The 20,796-nt window shown below is 48.0% G+C and overlaps 1 protein-coding gene across 1 annotated transcript in view; it reads right to left on the bottom strand.

Annotated features, from left to right (window-relative positions):
* Positions 1 to 20,796, bottom strand: part of UNC50 (unc-50 inner nuclear membrane RNA binding protein) — a 34,215-nt gene that overhangs the window by 7,891 nt on the left and 5,528 nt on the right. Inside the window, exons 3-6 of the mRNA XM_075336396.1 lie at positions 20,384 to 20,695; positions 18,047 to 18,167; positions 3,560 to 3,699; positions 3,236 to 3,337 (exon numbers count right to left, since the gene is read on the bottom strand). Coding sequence (XP_075192511.1) covers positions 3,236 to 3,337; positions 3,560 to 3,699; positions 18,047 to 18,167; positions 20,384 to 20,663 — 643 coding nt within the window. The 5' untranslated portion in view covers positions 20,664 to 20,695. The remainder of the gene's footprint in view (positions 1 to 3,235; positions 3,338 to 3,559; positions 3,700 to 18,046; positions 18,168 to 20,383; positions 20,696 to 20,796) is intronic.

Genomic DNA, 20,796 nt, shown 5'->3' with positions numbered 1-20,796 from the left:
AGTCATGAGGAGGCCGTCTTGGAGGCAGTGCCTCCTGCGGCCTTTTGGGGGCGTGACTTGGACCGCCACGCATAGGAGATCCTCTGGCCTTTCTCCGGCCTGTTGGACGAAGAGGATTGGGGCTTGGCGGAGGGAAGAAAGGACCGAAACCTTGATTGGATTTTTCTCTGCTGAGGTCTCTTAGGTTTGGACTGGGGTAAGGAGGAGTCCTTTCCTTTGGATTCCTTAATAATCTCATCCAATCCTTCGCCAAACAAACGGTCGCCAGAAAAAGGCAAACCAGTTAAGAACCTCTTGGAAGCCGAGTCTGCTTTCCATTCGCGCAGCCACATGGCCCTGCGGACTGCCACGGAGTTAGCAGATGCTACAGCCGTACGGCTAGTGGAGTCCAGGATGGCGTTCATGGCGTAGGACGAAAAGGCTGATGCCTGAGAGGTCAAAGATGAAACATGCGGAGCAGAATTCCGTGTGACAGCATTAATCTCAGTCAGACAAGCCGAGATTGCTTGGAGAGCCCACACGGCTGCAAAGGCTGGGGCGAAAGACGCGCCCGTGGCCTCATAGATGGACTTCACCAAGAGCTCTATCTGTCTGTCAGTGGCATCCTTCAGGGATGAGCCATCTGCAACAGACACAACGGACCTAGCAGCCAATCTGGAGACTGGAGGATCCACCTTGAGAGAGTGAGCCCAACCCTTAACGACTTCAGATGGAAAGGGGTAACGCGTGTCAGTGTGACGTTTAGCAAAGCGCTTGTCCGGGACCGCTCTGGGCTTCTGGACAGCATCCCTGAAGTTAGAGTGATCAAAAAACGTATTGCGCGTACGTTTGGGGAACCGAAACTGGTGTTTCTCCTGCTGAGACGCCGACTCCTCTACAGGAGGAGGCGGAGGTGAGAGATCCAACACCTGGTTGATGGACGAGATAAGATCATTTACTAAGGCGTCCCCCTCAGGTGTATCAAGGTTAAGGGCGAAGTCAGGGTCAGAGCCCTGAGCTCCTACGTCCGCCTCGTCTTCCTGAGAGTCCTCAAGCTGGGATCCCGAGCAGCGTGAGGAAGTCGGGGAAGAGTCCCAGCGAGACCGCTTAGCCGGCCTGGGACTGCGGTCCGGCCAGGAGTCCTCCGCCTGAGACCTAGGGGCCAACCTGGGAGCGCGCTGCGGCGCGGACCGAGAGGGGCCTGGAGGAGACAAGCTAACAGGGGCCGGGGCCTGTGGAAGGTCCGGTCTGGACTGCAATGCCTCAAGGAGTTTAGAAGACCATTTGTCCATAGACAGTGCAATGGATTGGGAAAGTGACTGAGAGAGTTTCTCAGCAAAAGAGGCCAACACCGGTGACTCTGTCCCTGCAGCCTTCTCAGGGGGAGCAGGGGGGTCTACATGAGCCGAGGGGCCCACCAGTGCCCGAGGCTCCGGCTGAGCAAGCGAGGCAGGGGTCGAGCATTGCTCACAGTGAGGGTAGGTGGAACCCGCAGGTAACATAGCCCCACAAGAGGTACAGGCCGCGAAAAAAACCTGTGCCTTAGTAGCTTTGCTCCTTGTGGACGACATGCTGTTGTGTCCTAGGAGAGTGACCACTGAGGGTATATGGGAAAAGGGTATACAGCCTGACCGAACAGATATATATATATATATAATAAATATATATATATATCTATATATATATCTCTATATATATCTATTCCGGCACCCTAGGGGGACCACCCGGCACCCTAGGGGGACCAGCACCGGGTGACTGGTGTGGCTTACCGACCGCTAACGAGCGGAGTGTGTCCTCCAGATTCCCTGTCGTGGATCCCCCGGAGCTGCAGAGCTGCTTCACTGAGAAGCATCCACCGGCAGAATGCCAGAAAATGGCCGCCGGAGCTCTCAGGGGAGGAGTGGGGCCGAGGGCGGCGCCAGCAAAGAGCGGGAATCTGGGGTCCCCACAGTGGTCAGTGAGGGGGGAGGAAGACATGCAGGATGCTCCAGCCCTCACATCCGACGTCATGTCGGTAATCCCGCCCTTACCCCTGACAGGCAGGCCCGGGGGCGGGATTTTCGCGACTAGGCCGCGGTGAAGCCAGGGACTAAATTTGAAGCCGCGCCCGACAAGCAGGCACGGTCGGCGCGGAAGTCCACCGGCCTCCTCAATTTCACAACTACCGCGGCTTCCGGGAAGAAGGTGCACTCACTGCACAGTCCCCTATGGGGACACAGAGTACCTTTAAGTTGCAGGGCCCGGTCCCTGAGGTTGAAGAGGCTCCGGTCTGGCAGGTTCCACCAGGGGCTGCGGATGGAGCACGGTCCCAGCAAATGGATGACCGCTCTGGATCCCACTTCTCCCAGAGCCGCATAAGGGATGGTGAAGGAGACGGCATGTGGCTCCAGCCTCCGTACCCGCAATGGGTACCTCAACCTTAACAACACCGCCGACATAGTGGGGTGAGAAGGGAACATGCCGGGGGCCCCTGGGGGCCCTCTTTTCTTCCAACCGACATAACTAAGTATGAGAATGCATGAGTGGATGTGTGCCTCCTTCCACACAAAGCATAAAACTGAGGAGCCCGTGGTCCACGGGAGGGTGTATAGGCAGAGGGGAGGGGTTACACTTTTTAAAGTGTAATACTTTGTGTGGCCTCCGGAGGCAGAAGCTATACACCCAATTGTCTGGGTCTCCCAATGGAGCGACAAAGAAAAGGTAGTGGAGGCTAGCAATCATTTCTATCCTACTCTACACATGGCAAAGCAGGGAGGCTTCTGCTGCAGCTAGTTGTCTAACAGCCAAACTCAGGACAAAAGAGAGGAGATGGCAAAGCTCAGTGTATATACATTAACGCATCAGTTTTAGTTTTTAGATAAAAAAAAACAACAAAAAAAACATTTTTTTCTCCCATGTCTATTTTACCTTACTGTTGCCTACATTTTTATTTCTCATCCCTTTAAAAAAAAATTGTTAGTAAACTGTCACATCTTTCTCTTTTTTTATCCACTGAAACTCAGCAATGGATCAAAAAAAGATGAAATATGGATGAAAAAGTGAAAAGATCTTCTGCTTTTAATAGATCCGCACAGACCTAAATGGCTAAATCTAACCCACAAAAGTGGATCAGAAAAGGCTATGCTCGGAGCCTCAAGGATCGGACACATGGATCGTTTTTGTCATGAAGGTGTAAATGCAACCTAAAAGAGAATTCTACACAACAACCACTTTAATATTGGCACAGCGGAAAACAAAAAAACAGCCCGTTACTTACCGCTATAGCCAAGGAATGTTATGTAGATGTAATAACCTATGGCAATCAACCAGAATGTGTTCCCAACAATATATCCAACAAACCATTCTGACAGGATCACATCTGCAAAATAAAGGAAATAATCCATGAACTAACAGGCCAGTATTATTACCCCTGGAAAATCCAATTAGAAAAAGAAATTAAGAAAATACTGTATATATATTTGTTTTTTTCTGAGATATCACTGATGTGCTCTACACAGCATGATTATCTCTTCATTCGGGAAAGTGTGTGTAACATCAATATAATAGATAGAAAATGCACATATTGCAGCAATTTCCTTACATTTGATAAAAAATAACTGGATAAAATGCAGAATGACCAACAGTGGGTAGAAGGCATTCAGATGGACATCAAAGGCATAGCCCCACTCCACATCATAATCCCGTCCCTGATGTTTCACCAGGTACTTGTTAGAAATAAACCTGAAAAAGAGAATACAACAAATAATGTTACGTGTATGGCAATCACACCTTCTATCCATAACTCTAGTTCTTTAATGATGGCTTAAAGTAGACCCCTAAAGAAAAAAAAAACCAAATTCATGTGATTTTACTTTCAAAGATGCATCATCTGCGATAGAGAAGGGGGCTAATTTAGGTAGTGGACATAGACAACCCCCTCCAAACACATCTCTGCTACAAATATAGAGGGCGCTCGACTTTGGACAACTATTTTAGACCCTTAAGGGGGCTTTACACGCTATGACATCGCTAATGTGAACTCGTTGGGGTCACGGAATTGGTGACGCACATCTGGCCACATTAGCGATGTTGCTGCGTGTGACACCGATGAGCGATTTTGCATCGTTGCAAAAACGTGCAAAATCGCTCATCAGTGACATGGGGGTCCATTCTCAAAAATCGTTTCTGCAGCAGTAACGAGGTTGTTCCTCGTTCCTGCGGCAGCACACATCGCTCCGTGTGACACCGCAGGAACGAGGAAGCTCTCCTTACCTGCCTCCCGGCCGCTATGCGGAAGGAAGGAGGTGGCGGGATGTTACGTCCCGCTCAGCTCCGCCCCTCCGCTGCTATTGGGCGGCCGCTCAGTGACGTCGCTGTGACGCCGCACGGACCGCCCCATTAGAAAGGAGGCGGTTCGCCGGTCACAGCGACGTCGCCGGGCAGGTAAGTATGTGTGACGGGTTTAGGCGATGTTGTGCGGTACGAGCAGCGATTTGCCCGTGTCGCGCAACAGATGGGGGCGGGTACCCACACTAGCGATTTTGGGACCGATATCGCAGTGTGTAAAGCCCGCTTTAGTCTTTATATTAAACATACATGTTAAAAGCATGATTTTAGGCATTTAATGTTAAGTATTACAGATTCTCCTCCTGCACTCTGTAGGCCATGTTCACACTGAGTACTTGAAGAGTTTTTTTTCTACCTCACTGGGAGTGGGACAATCCCACCAGCGATCCCGACCTGGCCGGGATCACTGGAAAGTCGCTGGGTAGCTGTCAAACAGGCAGATCTGGCCAACGACATGGCAGAGCCCGGCTTTCCTTCCTCATTCCTATACAGAGGCTCAACATAGCCCTTCCCTCACTTAGGAATCTAACCCTGTTACACATATACCATCGGGCCAGACCATCCCCACTACTATTTCCGTGTATAAGGACTCCCTGCAACTCTTGCTTCAGCCCTTGGGCCTCTAGCAACTTTGCAGTCTGCTGCAATTGACTGACGGTATATAGGAGCAGGTGGACCTATACACTTATTTATATGGTGACCCCACTCACCTTCACCTCTTCAGGTTCTACACTCCTTCATCCATATTGGATGTTATTCTGAGCCACCTGACCACCTTGGACACTGTCCAGTGATACACCAACCTCTCTTTGTCTTCTCTTGTTTATTCCTAAGGTATACTATAAACACGGCCTGATATTCATCCCGTGTGGATAATACATTGTGTACACGTACCTCATAGAACTATTGTCCTTGAGAAAGACCCCTGAAGGGTCGATACGTTGGACTTTTTCTTTTCATAAAAATACCTTATTAATAAACAACGTGAGTTACTGACCACAGAAGCTGTTCCAGCTTCTTTTCTGGTGTGCCAAAGCTATTTTTTGAGGATTTGTAGCGATCAGCGACCTCACAGCAGGGGCCAGGTCGCTGATGCGTGTCACACACTGCAATGTCGTTGTGGAGGTCGCTATTACATCACAAAACCGGTGACGTTACAGCGATATCGCTAACGATGTTGCAGTGTGTAAAGGGGCCTTAATAGAAACATGAGCACCACTTCTGTATTTATAACACACTACTGGTTTTGGCTTCCAAATATGGAGGTAAACCCTCCCCCCCCCAAAAAAAAACCCCTCACCAAACACAAGATGTGCACGTGGCCTTATAGGGAACCTGTTATTTGTAAAAACGCTATTAACCTGCAGATTTGGGGTTAACCTGCAGGTTAATAGTATTTGAAACCTGCCCACTGAAACCCGCTGCTGGGAGGAAAAGAACTTTAATCCTCCCGGCAGTGTTCAGTCACCGCTCTGTGTATGGAGAATGGCAGCTGTAAACCCAACCCCATGACTGACTGACAGCTGGTTCTTATGATGAGCGGCATGAAATGTATGAAGTATGAAAAGCAATAAAACTATGGAATGGTAAACAGCAAATGCTTCATCATCAGTTTATGAATAGGAAAGGCATATGTTCATACATACAGTAACTAAAATAAAAGATACTATGGGGGCAGAGGTCCAGGTTTGGGCATACAACTACCCAAAACTTATATGTATCAGCCTTCAAGCACAACTATCAAGATCACAGCGATAAACCAATGCAAAGCAAATAAAGAAGAAAAAAATTATATCTAACACTTCATTGTATAAGCATTCTAAACATATAACTACTAATTTAGTGGTGAAAAATACATGGGCTAGATGCAATACAAGAGTCAGGAATCAGAGAAGAGATGCAGGGACAACTGGATACATATACCTGATTTACCATATAATCAGTAATTTCTCCCACCAGCTTTAGGGCTCAGTGACTGATCTTGGGAGGCACCCTAGGAGGACAGGTTTCACATTTTGGTGATCTATTGCCATAATTAGCATCTCCTGTACGGTTGAGCTTACTTCTCTAGGAGTATATGCTTAGCTTGGGAGTTTGCTGCCCTCTACTGCCATCTTGTGGTACGTGATATATCTTGAAAGGATTTCTGATTCAAAAAATTATTTTGTGTCTTGCCCATTAATATTTTACTACTACATTTGTAATTGTTTTACATGATACAAGAAAGCATTTTCATGTTTTAGTTATTAGTTATATCATTATTTAGTATATTAGTGATATTAGCATCAGCACCGTGCACTGTTTAGGCCCGCTTGATTGAGCATAGCTTAAAAGGGGTTGTCCGGTCTAAAATGACAAGTCTGCAATCACTTTGTGTATCACTCTATGTGACTCCAGATTTATGAATCCTCAACACGCACACTGAGTCTCCCATAAGGTCTTAACAGATGCTTTATTTCAGTGTGGATTTCTCTTATAACTGGAACTGATATATTAACCTCAGGTAGAGGGAAAATCAGCCTCCTGCCGACAAAGCAGAGGCTCTTAAGCAGTAGCTCCTACTCCCTATACCTAGCAATCACATGATCACTGGAGAAGGAATCTTCATCAGCGCTTCCCAATTGGTATTCACAAGCAAATGTTCAGAGCAGTGCATACAACCATCGAAAGGGCAAACAAGGTAATAAGCCACGTTAGCCTTTTCTGTGGGGAGTCTGGCTGTGTCTGACGCCAGCTCCATGCCCCCACAGCTGCTCAATCACCTGCAAGCTGCTAAGTAGGGCTGAGTTCACATGTCCAGTAATCATCCCTTAAAATGGACACAGCAGCAATTCATTGGTAAAACGTTGTGCAAACACCTTTGTCTGTTTTGAAAATATTAATATATGCAGGATTCATTTACGGTATTTAACATTAGAGCCTATGGAAAACAGATCCGTTAACTGATTGCTATTTTGCTTTAAATTTTTGTTTCATTTGTAAAGAATATTTTTTTTGCTTACTGGATCAGTTCAAATGGAAGATAAATAGAAATCAGATCCAATTTTCATAGTCTCCAATGTTAAAAAAAAAAAAAACAAACAACAACAACAACAACAACAACAACAACAACAAAAAACATGGATCCTAAGAAAAATTTTTTTTTTTTTTATAAATTTACAAAAAAAAGTTGTGTAGAACTTTTTTGCCAATAGATTGCTGCTGGATCTGTTCTAACGGATGATTACTGGACATGCGAACTCAGTCTTAGGCCAGTGTCACTTGCGAGTGCCTCGTGAGTCTCGCAGTGTATCACCCGTCACGGACACACACATCTCTATGCATATATTTGCATTTATTTATGAAAAAAATAAATAAAACATTTTACCTTTAAACCAGAGTGTTATAGCACACAGAATTGTTACAAACTAACATCTACCACATGTCTACTTTACATCAGCATCTTTTCTTTTAACATGTTTTTCTGGTATGAAGTATGAAATTTGTTTTTTTTTTTTTTTTTTTAATGATCACATCATATTTGAAGTGACTTTGAGGGGTGCAGTTTTCACTTTTGGGTATTTTCTGTCAAATAGTTACAGTGCTCAAAACCACATTCAGGAAGTTTATTAAGCCTTTAAAGTGAACCTGTCAGGTCTAATATGCACGAGCAGTTCCATTTGCATATTGCTAAACCCTGCCTAACTGTCCCTGTATATACTAACAGATAAAGAGATCTTTAGAAAAAGTATTTCTAAAGATCTTTTATCGTATGCTAATGAGCGAGGGGACTAGTCCCAAGGGCGTTACTAACATGGTAATAGAGCAGACTAGCCAGGGGAAGTATGTCCCTGAGGGTGTGCTAACATGCTAATGAATGTGCAGTGTCAGAGGATGATCTCACTCACCTCTCCACCGCTATCGCGTCTGACGCTGGATTTCAGCTTCGTGTGTATGATCCCGGAGTTTCAGTCATGTGCACTACTTCCGTTTGAAGCCAGGACCCATACACCCGGCTTCCTAGTGTACATGCCCGAAACTCCAGGGTCATGCGCACTGAGCCGAAATCCAGTGTCGGAAGCAATGGTGGCGGAGAGGTGAGTGAGATCATCCTCTGACGCTGCGTATTCATTAGCATGTTAGCACGCCCACAGGGACGTACTTACATGCTAATGGAAGCGACTAGCCAATGGACCTAACGCCCAGGGGACTAGTCACTGGCCTCATTAGAAACAGTTTTTCTAAAAGATCTTTTACTGTATGCTAAAGATCTCTTTATCTATGCTAGTGTATATACAGGGACAGTTCAGCAGGGATTAGCAATATGCACCTACAACTGCTCGTGGTTCTGAATGCATATTGCACCTGACAGGTTTCCTTTAAGTTTTTCACACAAATTAAAACAATGTGGAATACATTTTTTTTTTACTTTTTTTACTCTCTCTCCCTCCACAAATATATTGTTTTAGCCCCATATTTTTAATTTTCCCAAGACTAACAGGAGAAAAAAAAAAAAAACAGTTTGTACATCAACACCCCATATGTGGAAAAATACTGTTTGTGTGCACGGTAGGGCTCGGAAGGGAAGGAACGCCATTTGACTTTTGAAGTTCAAAATTGTCTGGAATAGATAGCGGACGCCACATCGCGTTTGCAGAGCTCCTAATGTGCCTAAACAGTGGAAGCTCCCCCACAATTGACACCATTTTGGAAGCTACATCCCTCAAGGAAATTATCTTGATTTTTGTTGAGCACTTTGAACCCCCGGGGGCTTCCCAGAATCATATAAAGTTTAAACTATGAAAATAAAAAACAAAAAAAAAAATTCCCATAAAAATGTAGCTTTAGCCGCATTTTTTAAATTTACAAGGGTAACAGGAGAAATTGCACAACAAATCGTATGCTACATTTTCTCCGAGCTAGAACAATATGGGGAAAACTATTGTTTAGGCACATGGCAAGGCTCAGAAGGGAAGAAGTGCCATTTGACGTTTAGAGCGCCATTTTAGCTGGAATAGATTGAGGACGCCATGTCACATACGAAAAGCCCCTGACATGCCAAAACAGCAGTAACCCCCAGAAGTGACTCCTTTTTGGAAACTACACCGCTCACGAAATTCATTTAGGGCAAATAGTAAGCTTCGTTCACCCTCGGGTGATTCACAGAATTGTATAACAATATACATTTATGCTTTCCAATAAAACATTGCTTTGATCAAGTTTTTAATTTTCAAAAGGGGTAATAGGATAAAACAAATGGTACAGTTTGTTATACAATTTCTGCTGAGTTCACAAATTGCCTCAAAAGTAGTTTTCAATCACATATGGGCTCAGTACAAAGCTCAAAAGTGAAGGAGCGCCACATTGGAGTGCAGATTTAGTTGGAATGGTTTGCAGGTACCATGTCACATTGGCAGAGTGCGGAAGGTGTCAGACCGACAAAACAATCACTGTTCTTGGGGAGACCAGCCAGAGAAAAAACACTGCCGGCAGCCAACGAGGGCGCTCAACACAGTGAAATCCTAGGTGCATTGCCCCCTGAGAAGTATGCAAATCAAAAAAGGTCAGTGGAGCCTCTGTTAGGAGTCTCGACACAGAAAATAGCCAGATCCCTGACGTTTTACAGATGGGGTCACTCCGGAGGCGGCGATAGCAAATGTGTACTTTGCTTATTTTTACATAAATGAAGGGAATTTTGTTTACTTACCGTAAATTCCTTTTCTTCTAGCTCCAATTGGGAGACCCAGACAATTGGGTGTATAGCTACTGCCTCCGGAGGCCACACAAAGCATTACACTTAAAAGTGTAAGGCCCCTCCCCTTCTGCCTATACACCCCCCGTGGGATCACGGGTTCCTCAGTTTTAGTGCCAAAGCAAGAAGGAGGAAAGCCAATAACCGGTTTAAGAACAAATTCAATCCGAAGGAACATCGGAGAACCGAAACCAGTCAACATGAACAACATGTGTACCCGAACCAACAAAAATCCCTAAGCAAACAGGGCGGGTGCTGGGTCTCCCAATTGGAGCTAGAAGAAAAGGAATTTACGGTAAGTAAACAAAATTCCCTTCTTCTTTGTCGCTCCTAATTGGGAGACCCAGACAATTGGGACGTCCAAAAGCAGTCCCTGGGTGGGTATAATAACCCCTCGTGATAGGACCGTAAAAACAGCCCTACCCTACAGGTGGGCCGTCGCCGCCTGAAGGACTTGTCTACCTAGGCTGGCGTCCGCCGAAGCGTAGGTATGCACTTGATAGTGTTTGGTAAAAGTGTGCAGACTCGACCAGGTAGTCGCCTGGCACACCTGCTGAGCCGTAGCCTGGTGTCGTAATGCCTAGGACGCACCCACGGCTCTGGTAGAATGGGCCTTCAGCCCTGAGGGAACCGGAAGCCGAGCAGAACGGTAGGCTTCAAGAATTGGTTCCTTGATCCACCGAGCTAGGGTGGATTTGGAAGCTTGCGACCCTTTGCGCTGACCAGCGACAAGGACAAAGAGTGCATCCGAGCGGTGCAGGGGCGCCGTGCGGGAAATGTAGATCCTGAGCGCTCTCACGAGATCCAACAATGCAAATCCTTTTCACATTGATGAACTGGATGAGGGCACAAGGAAGGCAAGGAGATATCCTGATTAAGATGAAACGGGGATACCACCTTAGGGAGAAACTCCGGAATAGGTCGCAAGACCACCTTGTCCTGGTGAATCACCAGGAAGGGAGATTTGCATGACAGCGCTGCTAGCTCGGACACTCTCCGGAGAGACGTGACCGCTACTAGAAAGGCCACTTTCTGTGAAAGGCGAGAAAGGGAAACATCCCTCATAGGCTCGAAAGGCGGCTTCTGAAGAACAATTAGAACCCTGTTCCGATCCCAGGGCTCTAACGGCCGCTTGTAAGGAGGGACGATATGACAGACCCCTTGCAGGAACGTGCGTCCCTGAGGAAGTCGTGCTAGGCGCTTCTGAAAAAATACAGATAGCGCTGAGACTTGCCCCTTGAGGGAGCTGAGCGACAAACCTTTTTCCAACCCGGATTGCAGGAAGGAAAGAAAAGTAGGCAAACTAAATGGCCAGGGAGAGACTCCCTGAGCAGAGCACCAAGACAAGAATATTTTCCACGTCCTGTGGTATATCTTGGTGGAGGTAGGTTGTCTGGCCTGTCTCATGGTGGCAATGACCTCTTGAGACAATCCTGAACCCGCTAGGATCCAGGACTCAATGGCCACACAGTCAGGTTCAGGGCCGCAGAATTCTGATGGAAAAATGGCCCTTGAGACAGCAAGTCTGGTCGGTCTGGTAGTGCCCACGGTTGGCCTACCGCGAGGTGCCACAGATCCGGGTACCACGACCTCCTTGGCCAGTCTGGTGCGACGAGGATGGCGCGGCGGCAGTCGGACCTGATCTTGCGCAGCACTCTGGGCAACAGAGCCAGAGGTGGAAACATATAAGGAAGCCGGAACAGCGACCAATCTTGAACTAAGGCGTCTGCCGCCAGAGCTCGGTGATCGTGAGACCATGCCATGAAAACTGGGACCTTGTTGTTGTGCCGAGACGCCATTAGGTGGACGTCCGGCATCCCCCAGCGGCGACAGATCTCTTGAAACACGTCCGGGTGAAGAGACCATTCCCCTGCGTCCATACCCTGGCGACTGAGGAAGTCTGCTTCCCAGTTATCCACGCCTGGGATGTGAACTGCGGATATGGTGGAAGCCGTGTCTTCCACCACGTCAGAATCCGCCGGACTTCCTGGAAGGCTTGCCGACTGCGAATTCCTCCTTGGTGGTTGATGTATGCCACCGCTGTGGAGTTGTTCGACTGAATACGGATCTGCTTGCCTTCCAGCCACTGCTGGAAGGCTTGTAGAGCAAGATACAGTGCTCTGATCTCCAGAACGTTGATCTGAAGAGTGGACTCTTGCTGAGTCCACATACCTTGAGCCCTGTGGTGGAGAAAGACTGCTCCCCACCCTGACAGATTCGCATCTGTCGTCACTACCGCCCAGGAGGGGGGTAGGAAGGATTTCCCTTTCGACAATGAGGTGGGAAGCAGCCACCATCGAAGAGAATCCTTGGCCGCCTGAGAGAGAGAGACGTTGCTGTCGAGGGACCTCGACCTCCCGTCCCATTGGCGGAGAATGTCCCATTGTAGTGGACGCAGATGAAACTGCGCGAAAGGGAGTGCCCCTATTGCTGCCACCATCTTCCCTAGGAAGTGCATGAGGCGTCTCAAGGGGTGTGACTGACCGTAAAGGAGAGATTGCACCCCTGTCTGCAATGAACGCTATTTGACAAGCGGAAGCTTCACTACCGCTGAGAGAGTATGAAACTCCATGCCAAGATATGTTATCGACTGGGTCGGGGTTAGATTCGACTTGGAAAAGTTGATGATCCCCCCGAAACCCTGGAGGGCCTCCAGCGCCACGTTCAGGCTGTGTTGGCATGCCTCTTGAGAAGGCGCCTCGACCAGCAGATCGTCTAAGTAAGGGATCACGGAGTGTCCCTGAGAGTGTAGGACTGCAACTACAGCTGCCATGACTTTGGTGAAGACCCGTGGGGCTGTCGCCAGACCAAAAGGCAGGGCTACGAACTGAAGGTGGTCGTCTCCTATAACGAAGCGTAGAAAACGCTGATGCTCTGGAGCAATCGGCACGTGGAGATAAGCATCCTTGCTGTCTATCGATGCTAGGAAATCTCCTTGAGACATTGCGGCGATGACGGATCGGAGGGATTCCATCCGGAACCGTCTGGTTCCCACGTGGTTGTTGAGAAGCATTAGGTCCCGAACGGGACGGAAAGACCCGTCCTTTTTTGGTACCACAAACAAATTGGAGTAAAAACCGTGACCTTGCTCTTGAAGAGGAACAGGGATCACCACTCCTTCCGCCTTTAGAGTGCACACCGCCTGCAGGAGAGCATCGGCTCGGTCGGGAGGCGGAGACGTTCTGAAGAATCGAGGTGGAGGACGAGAACTGAACTCTATCCTGTACCCGTGAGACAGAATGTCTCGCACCCAACGGTCTTGGACCTGTGGCAGCCAAATGTCGCCAAAGCGGGAGAGCCTGCCACCGACCGAGGATGCGGAGGGAGGAGACCGGAAGTCATGAGGAAGCCGCCTTGGTAGCGGGTCTTCCGGCTGTCTTTTTTGGGCGTGACTGAGCCCGCCAAGAATCTGAACTCCTCTGATCCTTTTGAGTCCTTTTGGACGAGGATAATTGGGACCTGCCCGAACCTCGAAAGGACCGAAACCCCGACTGTCCCATCCTCTGTTGGGGTTTGTCTTGTCTGGGCTGAGGTAAGGATGAATCCTTACCCTTGGACTGTTTTATGATTTCATCCAAGCGCTCACCAAACAGCCGGTCACCAGAAAATGGCAAACTGGTTAACCTTTTTTTTTGGAAGCAGAATCTGCTTTCCATTCCCTTTGCGTAAAACCACGGAGTTAGCAGATGCCACTGCCGTACGGCTCGTAGAGTCCAGGACAGCATTAATCGCGTAAGACGCCAATGCAGACATTTGAGAGGTTAAGGATGCCACCTGCGGAACAGATGTACGTGTGACCGTGTCAATCTGTGCAAGACCAGCTGAAATAGCTTGGAGTGCCCATACGGCTGCGAATGCAGGAGCAAACGACGCGCCGATAGCCTCATAGATGGATTTCAACCAGAGCTCCATCTGTCTGTCAGTGGCATCTTTAAGTGCAGCCCCATCCTCCACTGCAACTATGGATCTAGCCGCAAGCCTGGAGATAGGGGGATCCACCTTGGGACACTGGGTCCAGCTCTTGACCACATCAGGAGGAAAGGGATAACGTGTATCCTTAAGCCGTTTGGAGAAACGCTTATCTGGATAAGCGTGGTGTTTCTGGACTGACTCTCTAAAGACAGAATGGTCCAGAAAAATACTTAATTTCCGCTTGGGAAATCTGAAATGGAATTTCTCCTGTGAAGCTGACTCCTCCACTTGAGGAGCTGGGGGAGAAATATCCAACATTTTATTGATGGACGCGATAAGATTGTTCACTATGGCGTCACCATCAGGAGTATCTCGGGATCAGAATCCTGATCAGCTATTTCCGGCTCATCACACAGAGAATCCTCCTGCTGAGAGCCTGACCAGTGATATGATGTAGGGGGCCGCTCATAGCGAGCTCTCTTAGGCTGTCTGGGACTGTCGTCCGTGTCAGAGCCGTCACCCTGGAATGCATGGGACCCCTCCGGAGCCCGGAGCTGTTCCAAATGAGGGGGACCAGGGGACAGTGATTCAACCGTGCCCATGGTCTGCGTTACTGGTCTAGACTGCAAAGTTTCTAGGATTTTAGTCATAGTCACGGATAATCTATCAGCAAAGCTGCAAACTCTGTCCCCGTCACCTGGACAGTATTCACAGGTGGTTCTCCCTGGGTCACCTCTAGCAGAGGCCCCGGCCGAACAAGTGCCACAGGGGCTGAGCACTGCACACAATGGGGGTCAGTGGAACCTGCCGGTAGAGTAGCCCCACATGCGGTACAGGCAGCATAGAAAGCCTGTGCCTTGGCACCCTTGGTTTTGCGGACGACATGCTGTTGTCTCAGAGCAATCCAAGAGGGTATATAGTGAAGAATTACCAGCGCCAGTACAGTGCAATGTATAGCATAAAAATACAAATGAACACTGCAGCACAAGTGGGGTAGGCACCAGAGGTGTCGCTTACCGCCCGCTGAAAGCGGGTGTGTGGTCGCTAGAATCCCGTGCCTGGGTCTCCCATAACTTGTCTCCCCTTCTCCAGCTCAAACAGCACGTCAGGAATGGCTGCCGGCGTTCAGTGAAGAGGGGCGGACCGTGGGCGTGCCTCAGACGAAGAGCGGGAAACCAGCGTCTCACTGTGTTCAGTGTGAGGGCTGGAGTATGTAAAGTAAACTCCAGCCCTCGGCGCTGACGTTCTGCACAGCGTCCCGCCCCCACTCTGACTGGCAGGCCTGGGGGCGGGAACGAAACGAACTAGGCCGGAAAAAGCCGGGGACTGTAGTAGTAAGCGCGGCCGTCAAATATGCACGGCGAGCGCGGAAGTCCCCGGCGAACCACAAGTCCCAGCCGCGCCGCAGTTAAAACTGACAACAGCGGCCGGCGCGACCGTTTCCAAACCATTAACTCCTTCAGCTAGCTGAAGATAGTGTGGCACACGCGCACAGCGCTATTGTCCCGGGCGCACTAACACACCCAGCAATGCTGGTGTGTGTGTGCGCGATTTGCACGGGGACACAGAGTACCTTAATGTAGCAGGGCCATGTCCCTGACGATACTCAGCTCCATGTCCAGCAGATCCCAGGGGCTGTGGATGGAGCACGGTCTCAGTGCCTGGAGACCGGTAAAATCCCACTTCACCCAGAGCCCTAAGGGGGATGGGGAAGGATGCAGCATGTGGGCTCCAGCCTCCGTACCCGCAATGGGTACCTCAACCTTAACAAACACCGCCGACAAAGAGTGGGGTGAGAAGGGAGCATGCTGGGGGCCCTAGTATGGGCCCTCTTTTCTTCCATCCGACATAGTCAGCAGCTGCTGCTGACTAAACAGTGGAGCTATGCGTGGATGTCAGCCTCCTTCGCACAAAGCTTGAAAACTGAGGAACCCGTGATCCCACGGGGGGTGTATAGGCAGAAGGCGAGGGGCCTTACACTTTTAAGTGTAATGCTTTGTGTGGCCTCCGGAGGCAGTAGCTATACACCCAATTGTCTGGGTCTCCCAATTAGGAGCGACAAAGAAAAATACATTTGCTATTTTTTTCATTTTTTTTGTGATCCCTGGTGTAATGTACTGTAATGCACAAGCATAGCAATGAAGTATATCTGTCAGACTCTGCTTCTGGCTGGGTCTAACAGGCCACCGTACATGGCAGGCTTTGCGGTCATCACTTGACCTCCGGATGCCAGGACAATCCTCAGCTCCCCCGTGATCATGTCACAGGAGTGCTGGTGGGGTGAGAGAAGGAGCTCACTTCCTCTCAAACTTCTATATGCTGTGAGCGCTATTGATTGCGGCATATGGAAGATAGCAAAGGGTTAACCTCATCAGGACCTGATTCAATCAAGTCCCGATGATGTTGCCAGTCAGAACCAGAGTTCTGCACCGGAATCTCTGCGCTAGGGGGACTCTGGGGGACTCTGGGGAGGGGGGGGGGGAATGCGGGCCCCACCTGACTGTAGAGAAACGTTGGTGCTACACAAAGTCCAGCTAGCAATGAAGTTTATCCACCATGGCCAGTCGGGAAGAGGTTAAGGCATTGCTATTTTATTTTTTGAAGAAATCATTGTTGGCATAAGGGTATGTTCACGTTCGGCATTTTTTTTTTTTTTTTAACCACAAAGATGCAGGTTTTTTTGTCACCAGCCCCCCAAAAAAACAAAAACAATAACCAAACTGAAAACGCACCGCGGCAAAATGCATCAAAAACGCAATGCGTTTTTTTACACATTGTTATTGTGTTTTGCCCAATGCGTTTTTTTTTTTTTCAGTCAAATCTATTGACTGGAAGGGCTCAAAAACGCTGGAAAACTACAAAAAATTGACATGCTGCATCTTCAAAAACGCAGCCAAGATGTAGCCAAAAAAAAAAGATGCCCAGTGTGGACAGCAAAATAGAAATCTCAGACTTTGCAAGGAGAAGAAAATGCATGCATGTAGGTGCATCTTTGTGACCTCAAAAACACAGCAAAAGATGCCCTGTGTGAACATAGCCTAAACACAAGCCAGGTGTTGATTTAAAGTATGCCAGAAACGCAGAAAAAAAACCAAACTATTTTTAACATAATAATGAAATGTTAAAGGGAACCAGTCACCAGATTTTTCACTATTAAACCAAAAATATCCCCTTCTGCAGCTCCTGGGCTGCATTCTATGAAGGTGCACCTTGTTGCTGGCCCCCTTTTCAGACCTCCAAAACAACTTTATAAAATATTATCTTTTCGTATGCAAATTAGTTTGGTTGGCCAGATGGTCGGGCTCTATTTCTCCTTCTGTCCCCCTCCTGCTGCTGTTCGCCGTCCCCCAGTCATGATTTGCATGGATGACTATGGCCCCGCCATCCTCCACGCTGATGCCGAAGTCTCGCGCAGGCGCGGTTAGCAGAGGCCACTATCATGAGCCTGAGCAGAAACCATCCCGGTGACGTATTTGCGCAGGCTCGAGATTATGGGCTGGTACTAGGATGATGGTGAGGTCATGCACAGCGCCGCCCATAATCTCGAGCCTGCACAAATACATCACTGGCGCGTGAGAGGGATAGTTTCTACTCAGACCCACGATAGTGGCCCCTTCTAACTGCGCCTGCGCGAGACTTCGGCATCAGAGTGGAGGATGACGGGGCCGTCGTCATCCATGTGAATCAAGACTGGGGGATGGCGAACAGCGGCAGGACGGGGGACAGAAGGCGAAATAGAGCCCGCCCATCTGGCCCACCAAACTAATTTGCATACTAAAAGGTAATATTTTATAAAGTTGTTTTGGAGGTCTGAAAAGGGGGCCAGCAACAAGGTGCATCTTCATAGAATGCAGCCCAGGAGCTGCAGAAGGGGATATTTTTGGTTTAATAGGGAAAAATCTGGTGACAGGTTCGCTTCAAATATGAACCCAGACAAACGAATGCAACCAGTCTGTACATGTCTGAAAACTTGTGAATTATCTGCATTCATAGATGTCAATACAAATGTAACGTACTACTGTGGTATATCATGTAATGGCTTTGGAACCCAACATGGAGTGTGATATGCTTCTACAATGTACCCAGGCATTTACTTACCACATGAGGGTGGCGATCAGTAGCCCAACACCAACACAGTCAATAAACACAATCCACAGGAGAAGCTTTAAGGTTTCCACAAAAGACATTTCCAAAACAAACCCAAACATTAAAGTGGACGCTGTGCAAAAAGAAGAAGAAATATATAAGGTAAATATTAAGCAAACAGTATGGGGAGGATTCCAATCCTTACCAAATACAAGTCTAATAAAGGAAAATCTCACAATTCAAGAATGGAAGAGAATATTTGGCCAAATGCTGCTTGCTTGGCTCATTGTGTAGTACCTATAAACTGCAATGGAGCGAGTGACAGACCAATCAGCTATCGGTGGTAAAAAGATGAAGGTATCAGAGTTAGGACGTGCCTCTTTGAAGAATTTATGGCATATTCTGTTAACATGCCAGAAATGTTTCAAGTGGCTAGACCCCTTTAATGGTGTCCCAATGTAGGATTAATAGTACATCCAGTGTCGGGTGCCTATGTGTAGACCAGGCACAGGAGCAGATTCCAGCAGTGTTACACAGCCGCCATCTGCCAGGCATGGAAGCGATCTGCAATTGCTACTGTTTCACCATTTAAATGCCACTGTCAATAACTGACTGTAACAACTGAATGATGTGATTTCCAGTCTCCCACCGAGATCATGTTGCCAAAGGCCATAATGGATATACTGTGTTTTTCGCTTTATAAGACGCACCGGATTATAAGACGCATCCCCAAATTTGGTGAAGGAATAGAGAATTTTTTTTAATAAATGGGATCCGTCTTATAATGCCAGTGTCTGTCTAACAAATCATATAGAGTATATAGCATAGCCCCCCATCTTAAAATTAGCCCCCTTAATCTGGATATGGCCACCTTTTATTGAGTACAGCCCCCTGTGGCTGGCACACGCGGCCCCCTGTGGCTGGCACACGCGGCCCCCTGTGGCTGGCACACGCGGCCCCCTGTGGCTGGCACACGCGGCCCCCTGTGGCTGGCACACGCGGCCCCCTGTGGCTGCTTTTAGTAAAATAAACTATTTTCTCACCTTCTCCAGCACTGTGCTCCCTCGTGTCTCCCTCCTTGGGGTTGAGCTCCGGCCTCCTGCATTTCCTGGTTCACGGTCCCGGTCATGTGATCGGCACAGCAGTGTGACATCTCTGCGTGCCTGATCACAGCGGCAGGAGGGAGACCGGGGAGACACACTGGAGGGGGTAAGTAAAGAGTTTATTATTTTAATATGGGCAGCAGCATGGGGGCCATAGCTAACACAAGGGGAGGGGGCATGTGCGATCAAAGGTAAGCACAGGCAGATAATATGCGAAGCTCCCCCAGTCCATCGCCGCGGTGCAGTTTCAGCACCATGGTGATGAACAGCGGCTGTGCATATTATATGAGCGGGTGCAGGAGATCAAACGCTGCCGCCCGCAGCTTCACAAGCCTCTACCAGCACCCCCCAGCACCGCTCCAAAGCGGCCCCCACCTCCCCTGGACCCTGCAGTATATAATCGTATATTCGGTTTATAAGACGCACCCCCTACTTTCCCCCAAAATTTGGGGGAACAAAAGTGCGTCTTATAAAGCGAAAAATACGGTAATCTTAGCTCTCTGGTGTGTCTGGATTTCATAAGAGCCCATCATTTTTTTCATATACTGAAATATTGCAGTGTATAGCTAAAATGGGTACAAGACCCCTAAATGAATAAATAAATAAATAAAATAAAAAATAATCTCACCTTGCAAAAAAAAAAAAAAAAAAATTTGCCAAGTGTCTCAAAAAAAAATGGTGACACATAAAACCCATTTTTTTTCTTTTACAAATTACTTTTTTCACCACAAGTAAAAACAGCGAAGAAGAAAAAAAAACAAAACAAAAAACAAACTGTGAACCCAAGGGGTAAGACAAAAAGTACATATTAAGGGAATCGGTCAGCAGGTTTTTGCTACCTCTTCTGAGAGCAGCATAATGTAGGTAACGAGATCCCCATTCCAGCGATGTGTCACTTTGCTGACTGGGTGCCGCAGTTATGACACAGAGTTTTTAGATGCAGTACAGCTCTAAGCTGTCCTGCCTGCACCACAGCTTTCTATGTACATCGTATATTGTCAGTGACTGCTAATCAGTGCTGGGGGCATTGTCAGACAAAGGGGCACATGGGCACCTAGTCCAGATAGTGACACATCACTAATCTGTGTCTCAGCCTCTACGTCATGTTTTCTTCATATTACATGACAAAAACTTGCTGACAGAATAATTAACTTTAACAAAATTGGCCTAAATTAAAACGGAATAGTTAATAGATAACTATAGAAAAATCCCGCAACAGACAACCCCATGTGCTAATACAACATACCGCATAGCCAAATACTTAGCAGGACTAGGAATGCCGGGTCATCTCTCGCCCACTGGTCCTTGGTCTGTTTTCTGTATTGGAAGTTTCTGTATACTTTCTGCGGAGAAGTGAAAAGATAAAGCATCTGCCAGAGTGCGAATTCGAAGTCCATGTGTCTGAAGTGCACAAGCCTCCGCAGGTACTTATAGCGCTTGGCTCCGGCTGTGTGTCGTGCTGCATCCCGAGAACTTAGTGCGCCGTTGCCTTGTGTCCGAGAATTCACTAATGTGGTGGGCAGCATCTTGTGGGCAATGATGTGGCTTCACATATAGCCTGCAGAGAGAATAGGAAAGCTGACGTGCACATTCAGACATTTACAACAGGCTGTAAATAATGAACTAAGATAGTGATGAAAAAAGTAAAAAGCATAATAC

The sequence above is a fragment of the Anomaloglossus baeobatrachus genome, chromosome 2 (genome assembly GCF_048569485.1).
Source record: "Anomaloglossus baeobatrachus isolate aAnoBae1 chromosome 2, aAnoBae1.hap1, whole genome shotgun sequence".
Taxonomy (NCBI): Eukaryota; Metazoa; Chordata; class Amphibia; order Anura; family Aromobatidae; genus Anomaloglossus; species Anomaloglossus baeobatrachus.
This window is presented reverse-complemented; position numbering and strand designations above follow the sequence as displayed.